This window comes from Anabas testudineus, chromosome 19 (genome assembly GCF_900324465.2).
Source record: "Anabas testudineus chromosome 19, fAnaTes1.2, whole genome shotgun sequence".
Taxonomy (NCBI): Eukaryota; Metazoa; Chordata; class Actinopteri; order Anabantiformes; family Anabantidae; genus Anabas; species Anabas testudineus.
The window spans coordinates 14,497,563-14,513,930 of record NC_046628.1 but is presented as its reverse complement, the minus strand read 5'-3'; the positions used below and the strand labels follow the sequence as shown (position 1 = coordinate 14,513,930).

General features: G+C 42.4%; 2 protein-coding genes and 1 non-coding gene across 3 annotated transcripts; 2 read left to right on the top strand and 1 right to left on the bottom strand.

Annotated features, from left to right (window-relative positions):
• Window positions 1–69: 69 nt before the first annotated feature.
• On the bottom strand, window positions 70–4,559 carry prdm9 (PR domain containing 9). Its single transcript, XM_026350869.1, has 7 exons — window positions 4,425–4,559; window positions 3,958–4,065; window positions 3,756–3,848; window positions 3,008–3,285; window positions 2,833–2,900; window positions 2,503–2,693; window positions 70–2,357 (listed from the first exon to the last, which is right to left on the bottom strand). Exons 2-7 carry the CDS (start codon window positions 4,052–4,054, stop codon window positions 289–291), a joined length of 2,796 nt encoding a protein of 931 aa, XP_026206654.1. The 5' UTR covers window positions 4,055–4,065; window positions 4,425–4,559; the 3' UTR covers window positions 70–288.
• A 236-nt stretch (window positions 4,560–4,795) lies between these two features.
• Window positions 4,796–4,866, top strand: trnag-ccc. The gene has a single exon. It is a non-coding gene; the product is annotated as a tRNA-Gly (tRNA).
• A 1,078-nt stretch (window positions 4,867–5,944) lies between these two features.
• fbxw10 (F-box and WD repeat domain containing 10) lies at window positions 5,945–10,856 on the top strand. Its single transcript, XM_026351759.1, has 12 exons — window positions 5,945–6,458; window positions 6,621–6,779; window positions 7,360–7,490; window positions 7,585–7,692; window positions 7,775–7,881; window positions 7,999–8,202; window positions 8,333–8,454; window positions 8,866–9,020; window positions 9,121–9,263; window positions 9,401–9,559; window positions 9,655–9,950; window positions 10,030–10,856. Exons 1-12 carry the CDS (start codon window positions 5,945–5,947, stop codon window positions 10,593–10,595), a joined length of 2,664 nt encoding a protein of 887 aa, XP_026207544.1. The 3' UTR covers window positions 10,596–10,856.
• The last annotated feature ends 5,512 nt before the right edge of the window (window positions 10,857–16,368 follow it).

The following is a 16,368-nucleotide window of genomic DNA, read 5'->3' as shown; positions in this document are numbered from 1 at the left end:
ATTAAGGCTTGTACAGTGCACATGCTTTGCATTGTATGTTTTGTGGAATAAATGGTCAAACAGTGATGGTGGAGTTGGTTGTTTTTATTTCAAGAGATAACAAGGATCAATTTATCGACTTATTATTTTAAACAAACTTAAGTATACGTTCAAATAATGTTATGTGCAAGACGTTCAAAAATATCCTGAATTCTCAAACTTCTAAGCTGAACACAGACATGGCCATTCAGAGAACTTCAGCCTCGACTGGCCACAGTTCATCTCCAAACCCTTAAACACGTGATGTGATTACAAGTGCATCTTCTGATGGTGTCTCCTGAGGTGGTAGTTTCTTGAAAAGCTCTTCCCGCACTGGGTGCATTTGAACATTCTCTGTCCTCGGTGAAGCATCTGATGAGCTTTGAGACTCTGCGGGCGGCTGAAGCTTTTACAGCACTCGGGGCAGCTGTAGGGCCGCACCCCTGTGTGCTTCCGCTCGTGTCTCTTCAGGTCTCCTGACTGTCGAAAGCTCTCACCGCAATGAGTGCACAGGTAGGGCTTCTCTCCGGTGTGAGTCCTGAGGTGCACGTTGAGCTGGCCGGTGTAGGAGAAGCTTTTGGAGCAGTGGGGGCAGCTGTATGGCTTCTCGCCTGTGTGAATGCGCTGATGCTGCTTGAGACCGTAGTGATTCGTGAAGCCTTTTCCACAATCGGGGCACAAGTACAGAACCTTCACCTGCTGGAAGCATGTATGAGATTTGAAAGCTTTGGCACTTGCACAGCTTTTCTCACAGTGGGGACATTTATATTCTTTTTCCCCCTCCTCTTCCTCCAGTGTAGCCATCACGCCGTCGGAATCACATTGTGACAGATACTCCACAGGGTGGTGCCTCTTGATGTGTTTGATAAGGTAGCTCTTCATAGTGAATGAGAACTGACAGTAGGAACAGGGGAAAAGCTCCGATGTGCAGTGATACTTCATGCAAGTGTTGCTCTTCTGGTGCTGTTTAAGGTTGCCAGACGTGGTGAAGACTTTATCACAGCGGTCACAGCTGTACGATTTAGCACTTTGGTGGACTGTCTTCTCATGTCTTTTCAAGAAACCCGACTTATTAAACAGTGCCCCACACTGGCCACACCTGTGCTGTCTCAAAGCACACTTATGCGCTTTCAGATCTTCTGGGTTTGCATATGTCAGTTTACAGCGATTACAGCTAAACCATTTGTATTTTGCTAGCTTTCCATTTCTGACGGCAGATGCATCTTGTGTATTGCAGCTCTGCTCACTTTGAGCAGGGCTGGTTAAAGGCTTCTTGCAGATGTCTGCCCTTCGTTTTGGTGCTATGAGCTTCGTTATGGCAGATATTTTAGATCTAGCTCCAAGTCGCTGAGGCCTCTGATAGGGGAGATTTTGGATGGACTCCACTGTTTCAGCCTCTGAGGGCTGTGGAATGAAGTCAGGATCGTGGCTTTGATCATCATCAGCAGGAGCTGGATCATCCTCTTGATCTTCTACTGTGGTGTTTTGTGAGTGATGATCACTAATGTGCTGCTGAAGTGTGTCCACTGAAGAAAAAGCCAGGGAACACTCAGCACAGCTAAAGGGCATGGCGCTCGACTCCTCTGGAGGATTTATTTTTTCTTTCCTTTTCTTCCCCTTTTGGTGACACTGCAGGTGCCTGGTCAGGTCGTTGAACTGACCAAAGCACTTCTGACACAAAGTGCAGACATATGGTCGTAACCTCTTGTGAACAATTGTCTTATGCTTTTTGAGGCAAACTTCATTTGTGAAGCTCTTGCCACAATCAGAACAGTTGTACTGAGATGTTTCTGCTTCTCCTGTTGCGGTGCCTTCAGCTTCAGTGACATCCATTGCTTCCTGTAGTCTCTCATTTGCAGTCATTTCATCTGTTTCATCAGCTGCAGCTGGATCTGCAGAATTCTCACTGAGGGTTTTGCTCTGACTTGGAGCTTTAATCACAGGCTGTTTTTTGTGAACTAGCTGGTGTCTGATTAAGCCAGATGCCTGGCTAAATGTTCGCCTGCATTGTGGGCAGCAGTAGGGGCGCTTGTTGGAGTGGACGCAAAGTTTGTGCCTCCTGAGGTGAGGCATTTGTTTGAAAGACTTTCCGCAATCACCGCAAGTGTTAGACTCAACAGGATCAGCAGATAATACCACCAGGGATGCTGCAGAGTGGCCTGTGTCAGCAGTGGAAGTGCAATCTCCAGGTTGAGCTTCCTCTGCAGTATGTGTGATACAATCCACTGTAAGTTGTGTATGAAAGTTTTCTGTATGTCGCTGGAGGAAGGCCTCTGTACTGAAGGACAGCTGACAGTGGGAGCACAGAAATATCTCAGATGTTGCAGCTGAGCTGCTCTCTACAATTAAAAAGAGAGGGGGAAATGAACCACTTCTAATTTTACCAATTGTAAAAGTCTTTTGATTATTTTTTTTGCTATTGACTGTAAAATTACATTATTAAACAACTGTCAATTTTATGTGACTTGGGAAATTGAACAGTACCTGCTGCATTCAACTTTATGAACCACATCTGGGTCCAAGTTGCACTGAAATGGGTGAGAAGTTTGCTGCTGGGCCACACCATGAGCTCATCTCCAGGGTTTATGGTGCGACAGCAGTGAAAAAGGATGCTACCCTTATACTGGACTGCCAATAAATTTGTCTCATCTTTATTACGAGCACAATTAATGTACCTGTGTACGATGGAAAATAGACAATAGAAATGTCAACAAACACTCCTGCTGATGCTTTTTTCTAGTTTAATTTAAATATTTTCTGTGATTAAACAAAAACTCACACACTGTGTTACAATATCAGAATTCAATGCTTTACCTTAACCAGTTTGAGTGAGATTCTCTCGCAGCATCAATGTATTCATAGTCATCTTTTCCTTTGTAAATCTGTAAAAAAGTTGTGCACACAATAGTCATAATAATAGTTTCAGCTACAAGTTGAGATACTGTACAATGTCACTTTACTGATTTGTGTTTGAACTATGTGAGCTCACCTCCCAGGAGAAGTCACTTGCCATGGCATTTTCGCTTGTTGTCACTTCCCCCTCATACGGTCCAAAATGCATTCCTGGTGATAATACTGGGCCGTGATTTATGACCCCAATACCCGCACTGGGAATACTAGATCTGCCTATCATCAGGCCATAGGGAAGAGTGAGGAGGGCTCTCTGGGGAACACCCATGCTTGTTGGAAAGTCAAGAATAAAAGACGGGCCATTAATGTTTGCAGGATCACTCTGATCCTGGAAAAGAGTCAGACACTCCTCACAATCTGGAAAATAGAAAGAGGAGGAAAAGAAGAATAAAGTACGTGATCTTGATCTGCATTAAACAACATGATCTTACAAACAAGTACTGTAACCAAGTACTACTACCATATCACCAATACACCTGTAACAGCGTTCCTACACACTAATCAGCCACAACATAAAGTTTCTGGTGCTTTTAATATATGATCAATTGGTGGTAGAACAAAGAGTATATCACAGTTTGCAGTATTTGGGGTTGTATAGCCAAGAAGTCCGGTGAGAGAGAGAGAGAGAGAGAGAGAGAGAGAGAGAGAGAGCCCATCTCGTACACCACAACATTAAAAACAGCAGGCACTTTTATTGTTGTGGCTAATATATGAGATAATATATATGAAATAGTATATTTTTACTATCTGGTTAAGAAGCTAGGTTCAGTAAGTTTAGTACTTTGTGATATAATTAAGTAGAAGATGAGAAATAGCATCTTGCTTACAAAAGCCATCTTCTCCCTCAGGGTTGTCTCCCTGACCCACAGTTTCCAGTAACTTCTGGATCGGTGTTTCTGCTGCCTCTAAAACGGGCAATACTAGAGGAACAAAGACACTATTACAAAAGCTGGGTATGAACTCATGTTATATCTTGTGGTTTAAATGTTAAACTAAAGCTTTGTATTACAGGCTCTTCTCATGTTGTACCTGCACAGGTGTCGGTGTCACTGGGTAGACACTCCTCGCTTGTTACAACCTCCTCGGTTGTCTCGACCCACTCCACTCCGTTGCTCCTGTCCGACATGAGTGCAGTCTCTGTAGGGAGTTGATGGAAACTTTTAGTCATCAGGAAATCTTTAATGAAGCTGCTCATAATGTGCACAACATGTTAGCACAGCCAACGTTAGCGCATTAATCTAGCTAGCTAATCTCTGACTAGCAAACGATTTAGCAGGTCAACAAAAAGCTATACTTTTTACATAAGAAAAATACTTCCTAAGATCAAATGCAATGAGTGTTGTTGCTGGTTCTGTGGCTAATAACACAGCTTTATCGTAGCTACCCTAAAGTTAGTAACTGCTATGTGGCTATCACAGCACAGAAACACGAAGGTTAGCATAAACATTTAGCATCTATACTGTGTCCAAATAAATAATGCAAATAAACGTCTGTACCTGCTCGAATCACAACTATAATCTACAGACTATTGTGCTAACTATCCTTTAAAACAATTAGCTTTAGCCATCGACATATGGTTTTGTTCTGGAGACAAGAAACCAGAAGCAAAACTGTCATTGACCCAATATGCTTCTCCGGAAGTAAATAAACACCTCTTTCAGCATAAGGGCCGAATGTCTTTTCAAAATAAAAGAATGAATTGACCTGAGCTATCTACTTCCTATCGTGCTTTTTTCCATTATTTTTTATTAGTCCTACAATTTGTGTCGAGACTATAAACATTTTACACCATGCACACGTTAGAAAATTCTAATAACTGGTCTTGTATTTACTTACATATAGTCTGCCGTGCCCACTCCCTTCATCTGCGCCGCTGGTGTAGTGGTATCATGCAAGATTCCCATTCTTGCGACCCGGGTTCGATTCCCGGGCGGCGCACGCTTTTCTTGGTTTTATATTATAATTTATTCTAGTAGTATTATTAAACAGCTACAGGATGAATTATCTGTGTCATTATATTTACTATATCCTACAGAATTCAACTGTTATTTTATAGACTGCCACGTCCCCAAAAAAGTCACCACCTTGATTTAACTAACAAAATATTTCAGCTGGCAACAAGTTATTTAACTCTAACTGATGCAGTGAGCAGCTTCTCATTTCTTAAACAACTATGTCTGAAGACGCATCCTGTGGTTGTGGAAAAGCCATCTTAAAAGATGTCAATCTGTTTAGGATGGGTCAAATTTTTCTCATGAGTCAAGCAAAGAAAACATCACACAAAGATTGATGAAACGACTAAAACTGGGTTAAGAACTGTCCAATGCAAGGAGGTCATGTGGTCTGATGAGTCCAGATTTACCCTGTTCCAGAGTGATGGGAGCATCAGGGTAAGAAGAGAGGAGGGTGAAGTGATGCATCCATCATGTCTAGTGCCTACTGTACAAGCCTGTGGGGGCAGTGTTATGATCTGGGGTTGCTGCAGTTGGTCAGGTCGATAACAGGTTGGCTGACTACCTGAATAAACTGAATGACCAGGTCATTCGATTATAGTATATTGATTTTATACTGGACTACAATCAATGATTACTTTCTATATGTTTTCTTCACGCTGATTATTTTTTGTTACTCAAAGCCCAAAGTGATAACTCCACAATAGGCCCTCTTATTCTGTCAAAAGGCTGATTTTATTTCTATAATGACACTGACAATGTCACAATGACTAAAGGGGAAATAAGTGCCCCTGTATTATTTCCATTTAGAACTGTAGTGGAGCAGAAAAACAAAAGTGTAACAAAAAGGTAAGCCTCTAAAGTAGGTCACATTTCTAAGCAGTCTGTGCGGGGGGGCCTGCTCGGCTCCGTTCAGACACAGCATCTATTCCCTGCTGTGACGTGTTGCTTGGCAACCTGCTGAATGATGACTGTATGTTTGTCTATATCGTATAAAGGAAAAAAACAACAACTGTTGCCTGGAAACGACGGAGCCAACAGAAAGACAAACTTAAAGCATCGAAATGAACTCGGCCGAATTTGGCAGAACTGCGTCCGTGTGCGAGCTCAACTCTGGCACAGCGGAGGGATGCGCCAGCATGTGCGGGGTGTGCGCGCCGTGCGTCTTTGCCCCCAAACCGCCGGGGTTCACCCAGTGTTCGTGGAAGGTGTCGGATGAATTCAAGAGGAGATTCGTGCTGGAGTTGCTCTTGCGCTGCAGAAACCTCCCAGTGCTCGCAAACATCCAGAATGTGCTCGGAGTCACGTCCTGGACTTGGTTTACTTACGCAAGGTCAAGAAGTCCAGGTTCACCTCAACATAACCCGAACCGCAGCGCAGAACGAGCTCCGGACGGGAAACCACTTGGCACCAATATGAATAAGATCTGGGACTGGTTCAGCAGCAGCCCCGACTGGATACAGTCGCGTTATCTGTGTCGTATTTTGTCGCGTTGTGACCCCGAACTTTTACGCATGGTCTCCAACCTGAGCAGTGTGCTTCTGATCAGACACAAACGAAGGTTTCTACAATTTAATGGTAAAACTACAGAGAAATATATATACAACAAGACATACATGACATACTATATTTTAAATTTATTCTAGTTTATGAATTTTGACTCTGTGACTCTTCTCCCCTATTCATTTTTTAATTAAACCTTATACATACAATCATACTTATTCCCATTTCCCATTTCAGTGAGTAGCTGCAGTAACAATCAACACGATCAGGACAATGAAGACTCAGAGGATCCTGCTCTTATGGTGGTCCCTGGATCCTCAAAGTCTGTGTCTGGAGTCAGCCGATACCGAGACTTCATTAGCTGCCTACCTGTTGATCTGTCAAAGAGGATCCTAGGTAAGTCAATACACAGTGTAGATAACACTAATGAAATACTAAACTTGCTGTTGCGGCCCTCAGTAGGAATACCTGCAGAGTTCATAGACTCTAGCTGCATTTCAGTGGTTTTGTTTACATATGTGCTGTTTATGCAACATAAAACATTATATATGCTGCAAATGATGCAAAAGAGTTTCAAGCTACTGTATCCAGATACAAATAGTATTGTAGCCAAGCAACTGAGTATAAAAGCATAAGGCAACTGTGCTGGACTAATGGTGCCATGGGGATGTCCCTGAAATACTCAAGAATGTTCTTGTTAAGTTCATCCCATTCATGTGGGTGCACTTGGATGTAAAAGCAACAAAGCTCTGCCAAGAAACTGTGTGCTTGTCTCCTTCTAATCACCTCTGTCTAATAGGTTAAATATAGACAAATACAACAGTTAAAAGATTGAAGAAGGTTGTCATTACATTTAAAACTGTTATGAAGGTACGAATGTTGCACTGTTTGTTCAGGTGTCATACTGTGAACTGTTATTGTTAACGACACTGCAGAGTCTGCAGACATGACACTGTACCTGTGTGTCTCCTGTCAGGTCTGTTAGAGGAACACACTCTCAGACGCTGCCAGAAAGTGTGCAGACACTGGCATCACCTCGCAAAGGAAACCATGGAGGAAATGAAGTTCAGAACTAATTTCCAGGATCAAATCAGGGCGATGATGATGGTAGAGAACTTTATATTCAAAGTTTGGTTGTGAGGATGAATAATTTTTTATAATAAGATAAGATATGATATAATGTGATGTTGTTCTGTTCTAGAGGTGCAAAGCTGGTACTATAGTGAGTCCTACTTATGCCAACTTAGTTGAAGTCCTCATCCCAACAACAGATGAGGAGACAGTGGATGTTCATCCTAGTGTCCAAAAGGTCAACAAACCAGTACCTTGGTATTTGTACCAGAATTCAATTATCATTAGGCTGATTGTCTTCTGTCTTATTTGCTTCACAGGCCGTGCCATTTGAAGCTGCTTATACCAAAGTCAAAACCAAAACAGTGCAAATGGAAGAGAGAAATGTTTACTGTGGTGCATATTTTACCAAAGTGCTGCTGAACAAGTTAGTGTGTTTAATTCCTTTTTATTAGTTTGCAGGAGAAAGATTTGTTTCTGTTTAAGTTAAATGTACATTAAATCACACAAATGATCTAACTCAGGTGGTGTTTGAATACCACAGAGAGGACTCTCATCGGGTGGTGGACTACAGAGGCAGAACACTGATGGCCACGGGCTCTAAGGACCGGGTGGTGCATCTGTTTTATGTTGCATCCGAAACAAAGCTCGTGTCCGTGTTGAAGGGCCACGTAGCCAGCATTCGGGCAGTGCTGCTCTGTGAGGACAGGAACCTGGTGATAACTGCGAGCGGAGATGCAAGTATCAGGTGAGGAGGAGACAGGAAAGTCAACTCAGACTTAGAAATCAAATGTTCTGAATGTGCAGTGATGAATTATGTGAAGCTGCCGTAGATGGGATAGTACGGGTGTTTATTTGTGGTTTCATCACATTGGTAGGTGTTGGAATTTGAAGACGGACAGGTGTGAGATGGCGCTGTATGGTCACACTGGCTCTGTCAACTGCCTGGACGTCCATGCTGATAGACTTGTCTCAGGGGCTAAAGACTGCCTAGTAAAAGGTAGGCGGCGTTTTTCAGACATAGGATTAAATCTGCGGAAACGAGAGCATACATTGTTTTTAATATTGTTTTAATATTTTATACTGTCCTCATGTTAAATCAGAGAATAAAAGGAAAATGCAGATTCACCTCAAATCTCACTTTATACTCAGACATGTTATCTATTAAACCTGCTTCTGCTTCAGGTTTCTGCTCCGTAGATCCTAGAATCCCAAATTTGGTTTCTACAAAGGTGTGGTAGTAGTCTTTTCAGGTTTACAGCTTTACTTTAAAACAATGATTTTACTAAGAGGAACTACACGATAGCCCTTTTGGACTTTTTGCCTCTACTCCCACGTCTTCATCTTTTATGTGAGCACAGTTTTTTCCTGCTATGCGACAGTGACCTAAGTGTAACTACCACACTACCAGTGTGGAATCTAAACACAGGGAAGCATTTTGAGGATTTGAATTTCAAGCACCCAGCCTCCATCCAGTGTGTGAAGATCAGCACCACGAACGTGTACAGCAGCTGTGATCGGGGCTTTGTCAAAATATGGGACATGGAGAAGGCATCGCTTGTCAGGGTGAGAATGTTTCTCTGCCTCTATTTTAATAAATTGCCAAATATCATCTGCACTTGATTATATTATTTATATATAACGTGCATTTGCTCTACTCTCTCAGGTGATTGATGGCCACAGGTGCTCCGTTAAGTGCCTGTTCTTAGATGAATGGCACCTTCTATCTGGGGACATTAATGGTCAGGTCATGGCGTGGAGCATCAACTATCGCGCTAAAGAGTGCCTCATAACCTTTGACCACCCAAAGTGAGCACAAATTCTCACTTCTATTCTCAAAAATAGAAACATTTGTATAAATGGGTAGTTTTTTAAACCACCCTTTTACAGTATTCTCAAACACAGAATATTTATATATATTAATATATAGGTTTAATTTCCTGCAGGGAGGTCAAATCTCTGACCCTCGTCTACCTGCGTGTTGTTACCGGCTGTGTGGATGGAATCATCCGGATCTTTAATTTTCTCACTGGAGACTGTTTGAGAGACATCACAGCGGAGAGTGAAACAGGCCGTTTGCTGTCTTTGCACTTCAGTGAAAACAGGTCTGTGGAAGCATGTTTAATGATTAAGATGCATTATAAATCAGTGCTATTACGTAGTAATATTCATTTGCAGCTCTAATATTCTGTCCCTTTAGCATATTAGTGAACACGACCTCTTCTGTGAAGCTCTACCAGTTTGCCAAAGTGTTCTGGGATTACACAGATTCAGCGGAGCGAGGCCAGGGTGATGTGGCTCACAACAGCTTGACAGCAGAGAAAGCCGGCACTTCACACAGAAAGCTTTCCTTTACCTCAGCTGGGGCAGATCACATGGCACAAGTGGTTTCATGCAGTCAAACGACGAATGACCACGACAACAAGAAGCCAGAGAGAGCTGACCTGCTTCACCGTCCCTGCTTCCTGTCCAGTCCCACTAAATTTAAAACACAAAGTAAATCATGCTCATGTATATGTAACAGAAATATTTCAGGATCAGATTTGTCCTGTTGTAACATTTCTTTCTTTTACAGCCACAGATCACTATGAGCCTGATCAACAGTCACTGATGCTGAGCGAGAAGGCAACTTCTGAACGGATCAAAAAGAGGGGTCTTCACCATCCTCTGACACGGGACTCCATCCTCCTCAGGGTCAATGCCATCCAGAGGGCGCGGTGCACGGACGAAGTCAGCATCAACATGGAGTGGAACGCAAGGCTGCGAGACTCCTGGGGTCCTCACACACTTCAGGAGCCACTGCACGCAGACCTCCAGCCTCTGAAACACAAACTGCATATATGTCCACTCTGGCACTCACATGATGATCATCCCAGGAGGGCCAAGTCCTGTGTCCCCACTGTGAAGACTGTTAGTCAAAATATTACAAACACATTAGGGAAGAGACCAGTCACCACTGCTCCTGACACCATGAGGCGATGCCGGCTTTGTTCATGCTCTAAAACAGCTCAGCCTCAAAATGTTAGCACATACACAGTTACACACTGTGTAAAGACTGGCACCAACTTACCTACGATTAACACTTTTAGACCCGTTCAGAGAGCAGCGAGGGTTCAGGCAGGTCACAGAAGCTCAGTTTGAACATACAGTCCAAACCAAGAGGAACTGATACAGAGCTGTGAACAAAACTGTGTTAGAGGAATAAGAGGATGTCATATAATGTGTCAGCTGAACACCACTTCACAATAGGTGTTTAGGACATCTTTGTTCACCCAGGGCAACTTAATTAAAGACTCCACTAGGGGTCAGTGTTGTATCATCTGATGGTGGCTGGACCAGAACTCAGGGAAACTATAAAGCAGTGTGGTTTGCTGTAGAATCTGAATTTAACTTGTAGTTTGATTAAACTGTCTCCATCAGATTCATTTGTTTTTTATACATATATTCAGTTCATGTTAATTGGAGGAAGAAGCTCAGTTGTTTCAGTTTTTTAACACACTTTAGCTTTTTATCATCTATAGTTGACCATATCTAAACAAAATACAACTTAGTATATTGTTTTTGAACACTTCCATTACGAAACCTTTCCCTAGAACAGTGTTTCCCTGAACATTAATTTTCTCTGCTTCTGCAGAAATGCTTATTCAAGCACATTTTGTCAAATTCTAACTGTTGTAATAATGCATAGCTACCATCGCTCTTGGCACCAGAATGATTTAGTTATTTAATAATGGGGCATATTCTCTACTGATCTACTAATATTCACACAGTTAATGAACCGTCCTGATAAACACCTATGAAGCCACTACGAATCTTTGTGGATTTGAACTTTTAACTTACTTCAAACCAGATGAGTGAAGTCATCAGAATCAGGGGAGTTTGTCCCGTCCAGAGAGACCTTTCACCCTTCCACCTTCCCTCTAGCTTTGGTGCCTTGAGGGCATCATTAGGAGCGAGGAGGTTGAAGATCAGGGAGGGAAGGGCTTCCTCTTTGACAGCAGCAGCAGAACAGCTGGGCACCCGTGAATAACAAAGGGTTATGAGGAGAACTAACTGGGTAAGACGTCCCACTTTGGTGAATATCTTCTTTCAGCAACACTCTGCCGCTAATTTGATTTGGTCTGCAGAAAACTTTGAATAACAGTGTCTCCCCCATTACTCTCTTTCAGCGGTGTGACGTAGCGAGACAATGTAATCCCCCCTCCTGCCACCTCAAGCTTGGTCTAGCTTCATCGAAAAGCACAGCCCTCCCCCCACTGTTTCATCAGGTATGGAGTCTGTTGTCCAGGACCAGCCGAGCTGCAGGGGGGATAACGAGCGTAAAATCAAAGCAAAGTTAGAAAAGGGAAAGTCTTCATGGAGGGATGCTCTTAGACCTTCTGCTCCTTGGGGTGGGCCCAGGGGTTGAGTGGCTAGAGGAGGGTACAGGTTTATTTATGCATGAAGAGAAACTTGAAAGAAATGACAGTTAACCCCCTCACAGTGAAAGAAGGGTTTAAGGGCTGGAGGTTGGTAAAAAAGGCGACAAAAGACGAGTCAGTATGACCCCCTGACCTCTGATCCTCATCGATCTCCATCTCCAAAGGCGCATATTTGCATCATAGTTCATTTGTCAAAATAATTTTTACATTTTGTCAGGCTGTGTCAGCATCAGGCCTTAACCCCTAACTCCGTCTTGACTAGTACTAGGTTTCAAAGCCAGGTCAGTGCAGGTCAGTCATGGTGCAGAATGTGATTAACTCAATCTTGATCTGCATTATTTGTGTATTTGCATGTTACTCAGACGGGTGGGTGACTTGCCCTGGAGCTGTTCAGATATCACACCGTTACCAGGTTTAACGAGACGGGCGTCAGATGCAAAGGCTCAATGAATATGCAAATCACATCGCTCTCATGGGGAACTGAGTCATGATAAAAGCAGTGACTGTATCTCTCCATTGTGGAAAGCACACTCTGGACATTGTTCTGAAAGGCAGCCACATACAACGCCGTGTCCTAGAAACTGTCAGAGAACTGAAGCTAGGCTTAAAGAAGGCTCATAATGAACAACTTAAAGGCCTGACAGAGCAGTGACATCAACACATGGGAGCGACGACAAGTGCCTTGATCACAGGACAGCTTTAAACGCCAGGCCGCACGGCCAGCACTCTTTCCAACCGTCCCCTGTTAGGATTCAGTAGATCCAGGCTGGAAACAAGATCCATATGCCTTTCTGACCTCATTTGGAGATAGAGATCATAAGGGAAAGGGGATATAACGAAGAGATGCAATTAACAGGAACACCATTACTGAGAAATGGGTCTGATTAACATCCACATCTATCCAAGCCAAATAGATAAGAGGGAGTCTGATTGCCCATTGATTGGGACTCCGTGGTGCCTCTGTAGTGGACAGGCTCTTGTTTTCTGGAGTTGGACCTTGTTACGTTCAAGGGCCCTTGATTGAGCCAAAAAAAAAGAAAGAAAGAAAAAGAGAGTGGAGTGAAACCACTGTGACCACACATCAGGAAGATGATCAAAGAGGCTACTGCTGGCTTGTGACTCCTCGTGACCAACATAAACCCCCAACAGATGATGTCAAGGAGCACAGATAGGAGCTGTAGAGGTGACACCCTTAATGTAAAATGGATCGTTCCATGTACGAACTCATTGTCTAACTGGACTGTAATGGCACTCACTCTTGATTTCCTTTGTGTTTACTTCATTAGGTTTGAACGTTTCTATGAATTGACTGATTGTACCGCGAGCCCATCTGTCTTTACAGCGTCACATCTGGAATGTATTTTGATAATTGCAAAGAGATTATTTTCCATCTGCAAAACTTATTTCATACAAAAGAGCTATACATAAACAAAATTAAACACACCAGTGCTTTAACACCAGAGGCTACAGCATATATTACATTTAAACTAAGCTGCCACACTGATTTATAGTAGTTGTCCTCTGGGGGGCCCACGATCACTTCTAGACCTTTTGCTGTCCCATCTCTACTGCATGTTTGTGACTGACATCTCACACAGTCTTTGTTAAGATAGTGTTTAGTTTTAACTGTATGACTTCACAGTTATTTAGAATAATATTGTTATTTATGTAGAATTCGGCTGCACCTTCGTACTCTCTTTAATTTACTGTTAATAAATGTCCATAAAAGAAACAAGAGATTAATTTTAGCCTCTACAACGGCTTCATTAACAGAGTTTACAATCTATTTGATTATGGTACATTTAAGGTTTTAATGGCATGCCAGTGTGAATGTGTTTGATAGTGTGTCACTATTAAACAAGAGTGAACGGTGTCACAGATTGGCCTGTGGTCTCAATGGCCCCCAGTCTTCACAGATCAGCTCCAGACACATGTAGGCGACAGTGTTAAGTGTCATAATTTCACTATTTTCTCAGACATAAATACGGAGACGTAAAAGTCAAAGGTGAACTGCATAAAACTTCCCTATTTAGAGGTCAGTAGACACATATCGTCTGAGGGGGTGAGTGGCACCTTTGGAACAAAAAGGCGATTCACAGAGGAAAAGTTACTGCGAACGGCCTCGGCCTCGACTTCCTGCCACAAAACGAACAGAAAATTAATTGTTGCACTGGACTACAAAGGTCTTCATGCATTACAGAAGAAAAACAAAACACTTTGTGCACACGCCGCAGTGCAGGATTAGAGAACCCGTGATGGATGAAATTGTACTTTACTGAATATCTCACTGAAGAGGTAACAGTTTGAGAATGGTGCCACCAGCTTTTTTCTATTAACAATAAGTGCTGTCACATATGGTAAATGGCGTATGGCTACAATGCCAAGTGTTTCTATTTAAAGCTCAGAGTTTCAGCAAAACACTGAGACAATGTGAGAGGGAGTCCGGGACAGCTAATGGACGTCTTTATCAGTGCTTTCCTCATAGTTTCAGCCAGCCACTTAATCACAGTCTGACAAACAATTAGCCACTCGCTCATGTCAAGGACAGATGTTTGCTCTCCTCTGAATCCTGATACCAGCGGGGGCATTGCTGTTTGAAGAGGTCACAGTACCTGATAAAAAAGGGCTCTCACAGCTTGTGGTGGTAAAAACACAAACACACAGTTCTGCTTATTTGGCCCCACACACAGATACAATTCGAGGGATGCTTTTAAAGCAGTTTTTTTTATTTTTAATGGGTGGTTGGTGCATTTATTTGGCAGAAACTTGCAGGTTATTATTATTATCAAGACGCTGGAATATTTAAACAATTCACACAATTGAAATTTCTCCGTGCCTGCAGCTGATTTCACTTCCTGTATCTTTGTATAACCTACCAAACAACAGCCACAACAAATCTCACTTTCCAGACATGATAACTGGCCTGCTGTTTACACAGTAAATACTCTCCACTTGTTTGACCCTGGCCCAGGAAGAACCTTTTTCGGAGCTGAGGAGAACCGATGGGTGTCCTAGCTTACATATTTCACAGCTCAGCGGGTTCCTTAGCGTGTTGATACAAGTGCAAGAACTACAAGGATTTTTTTTTGAGACCTGGGGATAAAACTGACCCATATTAGCAGCAGATGTTTTCGGTCATCGAGTGGACTGTCTCATGTACTTTTCCCAGGAGCTCGTGTGGTGAGTGGAGCATCACTTATGGCCGCCAGAGGAAGACATGCAGGTAAAAGTTTGCTACTAAAGACTCCAGTTTAAACTCTTAGACCAGTTGAAACAATCTGTTTAATGACCTTTTAATCAAACTGGAAAAAAATAAACGTGTCCAAAATGTCAACGTATTCCTTTAGGGACGTTTACTCAGTTGTCTCTCACTTTAAAAACTCCAGTGCCTTATAGGACATTCAGTACAGTGCATGAAAACATACACCTGTCCATTTTGAAGTATTTCACTCTGAGGAACAAAAACTGACCTCTGAACTTCAAAAGGCCTTAAAAAGACATAAAACAATCATAAATACCACAGATTCTAGTGCTGCTGTGCCAAACACATGTCAATCCACGGATGAATCGACTCTTAACTGAACTCCTCCTGGCACGAGGTACTGGCGACTTTGTAAAGGCCTTCCTTCTCAACTTGGTCGATATTGAAATGTACATTTTTTTTTTGTCATTTGTGAGTCAAATGCTGCTAAGTATTGTTATAGGTCTCTCCTCTCTTGTCATTCCACATTCATTGAATCCTGCTGCCTCTCACCCTGCCCTCCCCAAGTCTACAGCTGTTAAAACAACCCGTATTATTCCCGTAATTGTTTCAGTGTGTGGGCTGTTATTTTAATGTGCCAAGTTGGATGAGTCAGAAATTGAAAGCTATCGCGGTGTGGAGAAGTATTTTCTGACTACTGACATTCTTCTGTACAGTCTGACATTTAGACAAGTTCTTCCTTGAGTAGCTGCCTTATTATCACATGATTACCATTTAATTTAGTGGTATAAAACAAATAGAACCTGACGTAGGCATGAATACAGTGAACTGTAATTGACTCACAGGCTTTCTGTTCACGCTTACTGTGTTGAACACTTCTTCTTCACCTCCTTCCAATAAGACACACGGTAATACGTCTGCTTGGCCTTGGCCGACATGTCTGATATGCGTTTCATTAAGTGTGAAATGGAGATGGAGGGGAAAATTTTTGTTAACGTGAAAACAGGCAACTTTCCGCAGAAATTTTTATGGGCTGATATGAATTAACAGGTTCTCCAAGATACACACATGTTTCTTTTGGATTCAAGTAGAGGCTGTGCAGCAACTCATACTTTTTGGTTTCCAGTTTTTTTTAATATTCATATTTTGTCAGTGTCCCTGAAACAAACAATAACCTCAAAAGAAATTTGCTGAGCATTTTTCTGAAGAGCCTCTTCCAACAATTCATTCATCTAAACGACCTCAGTGCTACAATAATGAAGTGCATTTTAGTTTTTCTTATATTTTTAAA

Coding starts and splice junctions, on each gene's coding strand:
- prdm9 (XM_026350869.1), bottom strand. CDS start 4,054: ATGTCGGACAGGAGCAACGGAGTGGAGTGGGTCGAGACAACCGAGGAG. Junction 3,286..3,755: donor TGAGGGAGAAGATGGCTTTT/GTAAGCAAGATG, acceptor TCTATTTTCCAG/ATTGTGAGGAGTGTCTGACT. Junction 2,694..2,832: donor TCTCACTCAAACTGGTTAAG/GTAAAGCATTGA, acceptor CATCGTACACAG/GTACATTAATTGTGCTCGTA.
- fbxw10 (XM_026351759.1), top strand. CDS start 5,945: ATGAACTCGGCCGAATTTGGCAGAACTGCGTCCGTGTGCGAGCTCAAC. Junction 8,203..8,332: donor AGCGGAGATGCAAGTATCAG/GTGAGGAGGAGA, acceptor TCACATTGGTAG/GTGTTGGAATTTGAAGACGG. Junction 9,264..9,400: donor ATAACCTTTGACCACCCAAA/GTGAGCACAAAT, acceptor AATTTCCTGCAG/GGAGGTCAAATCTCTGACCC.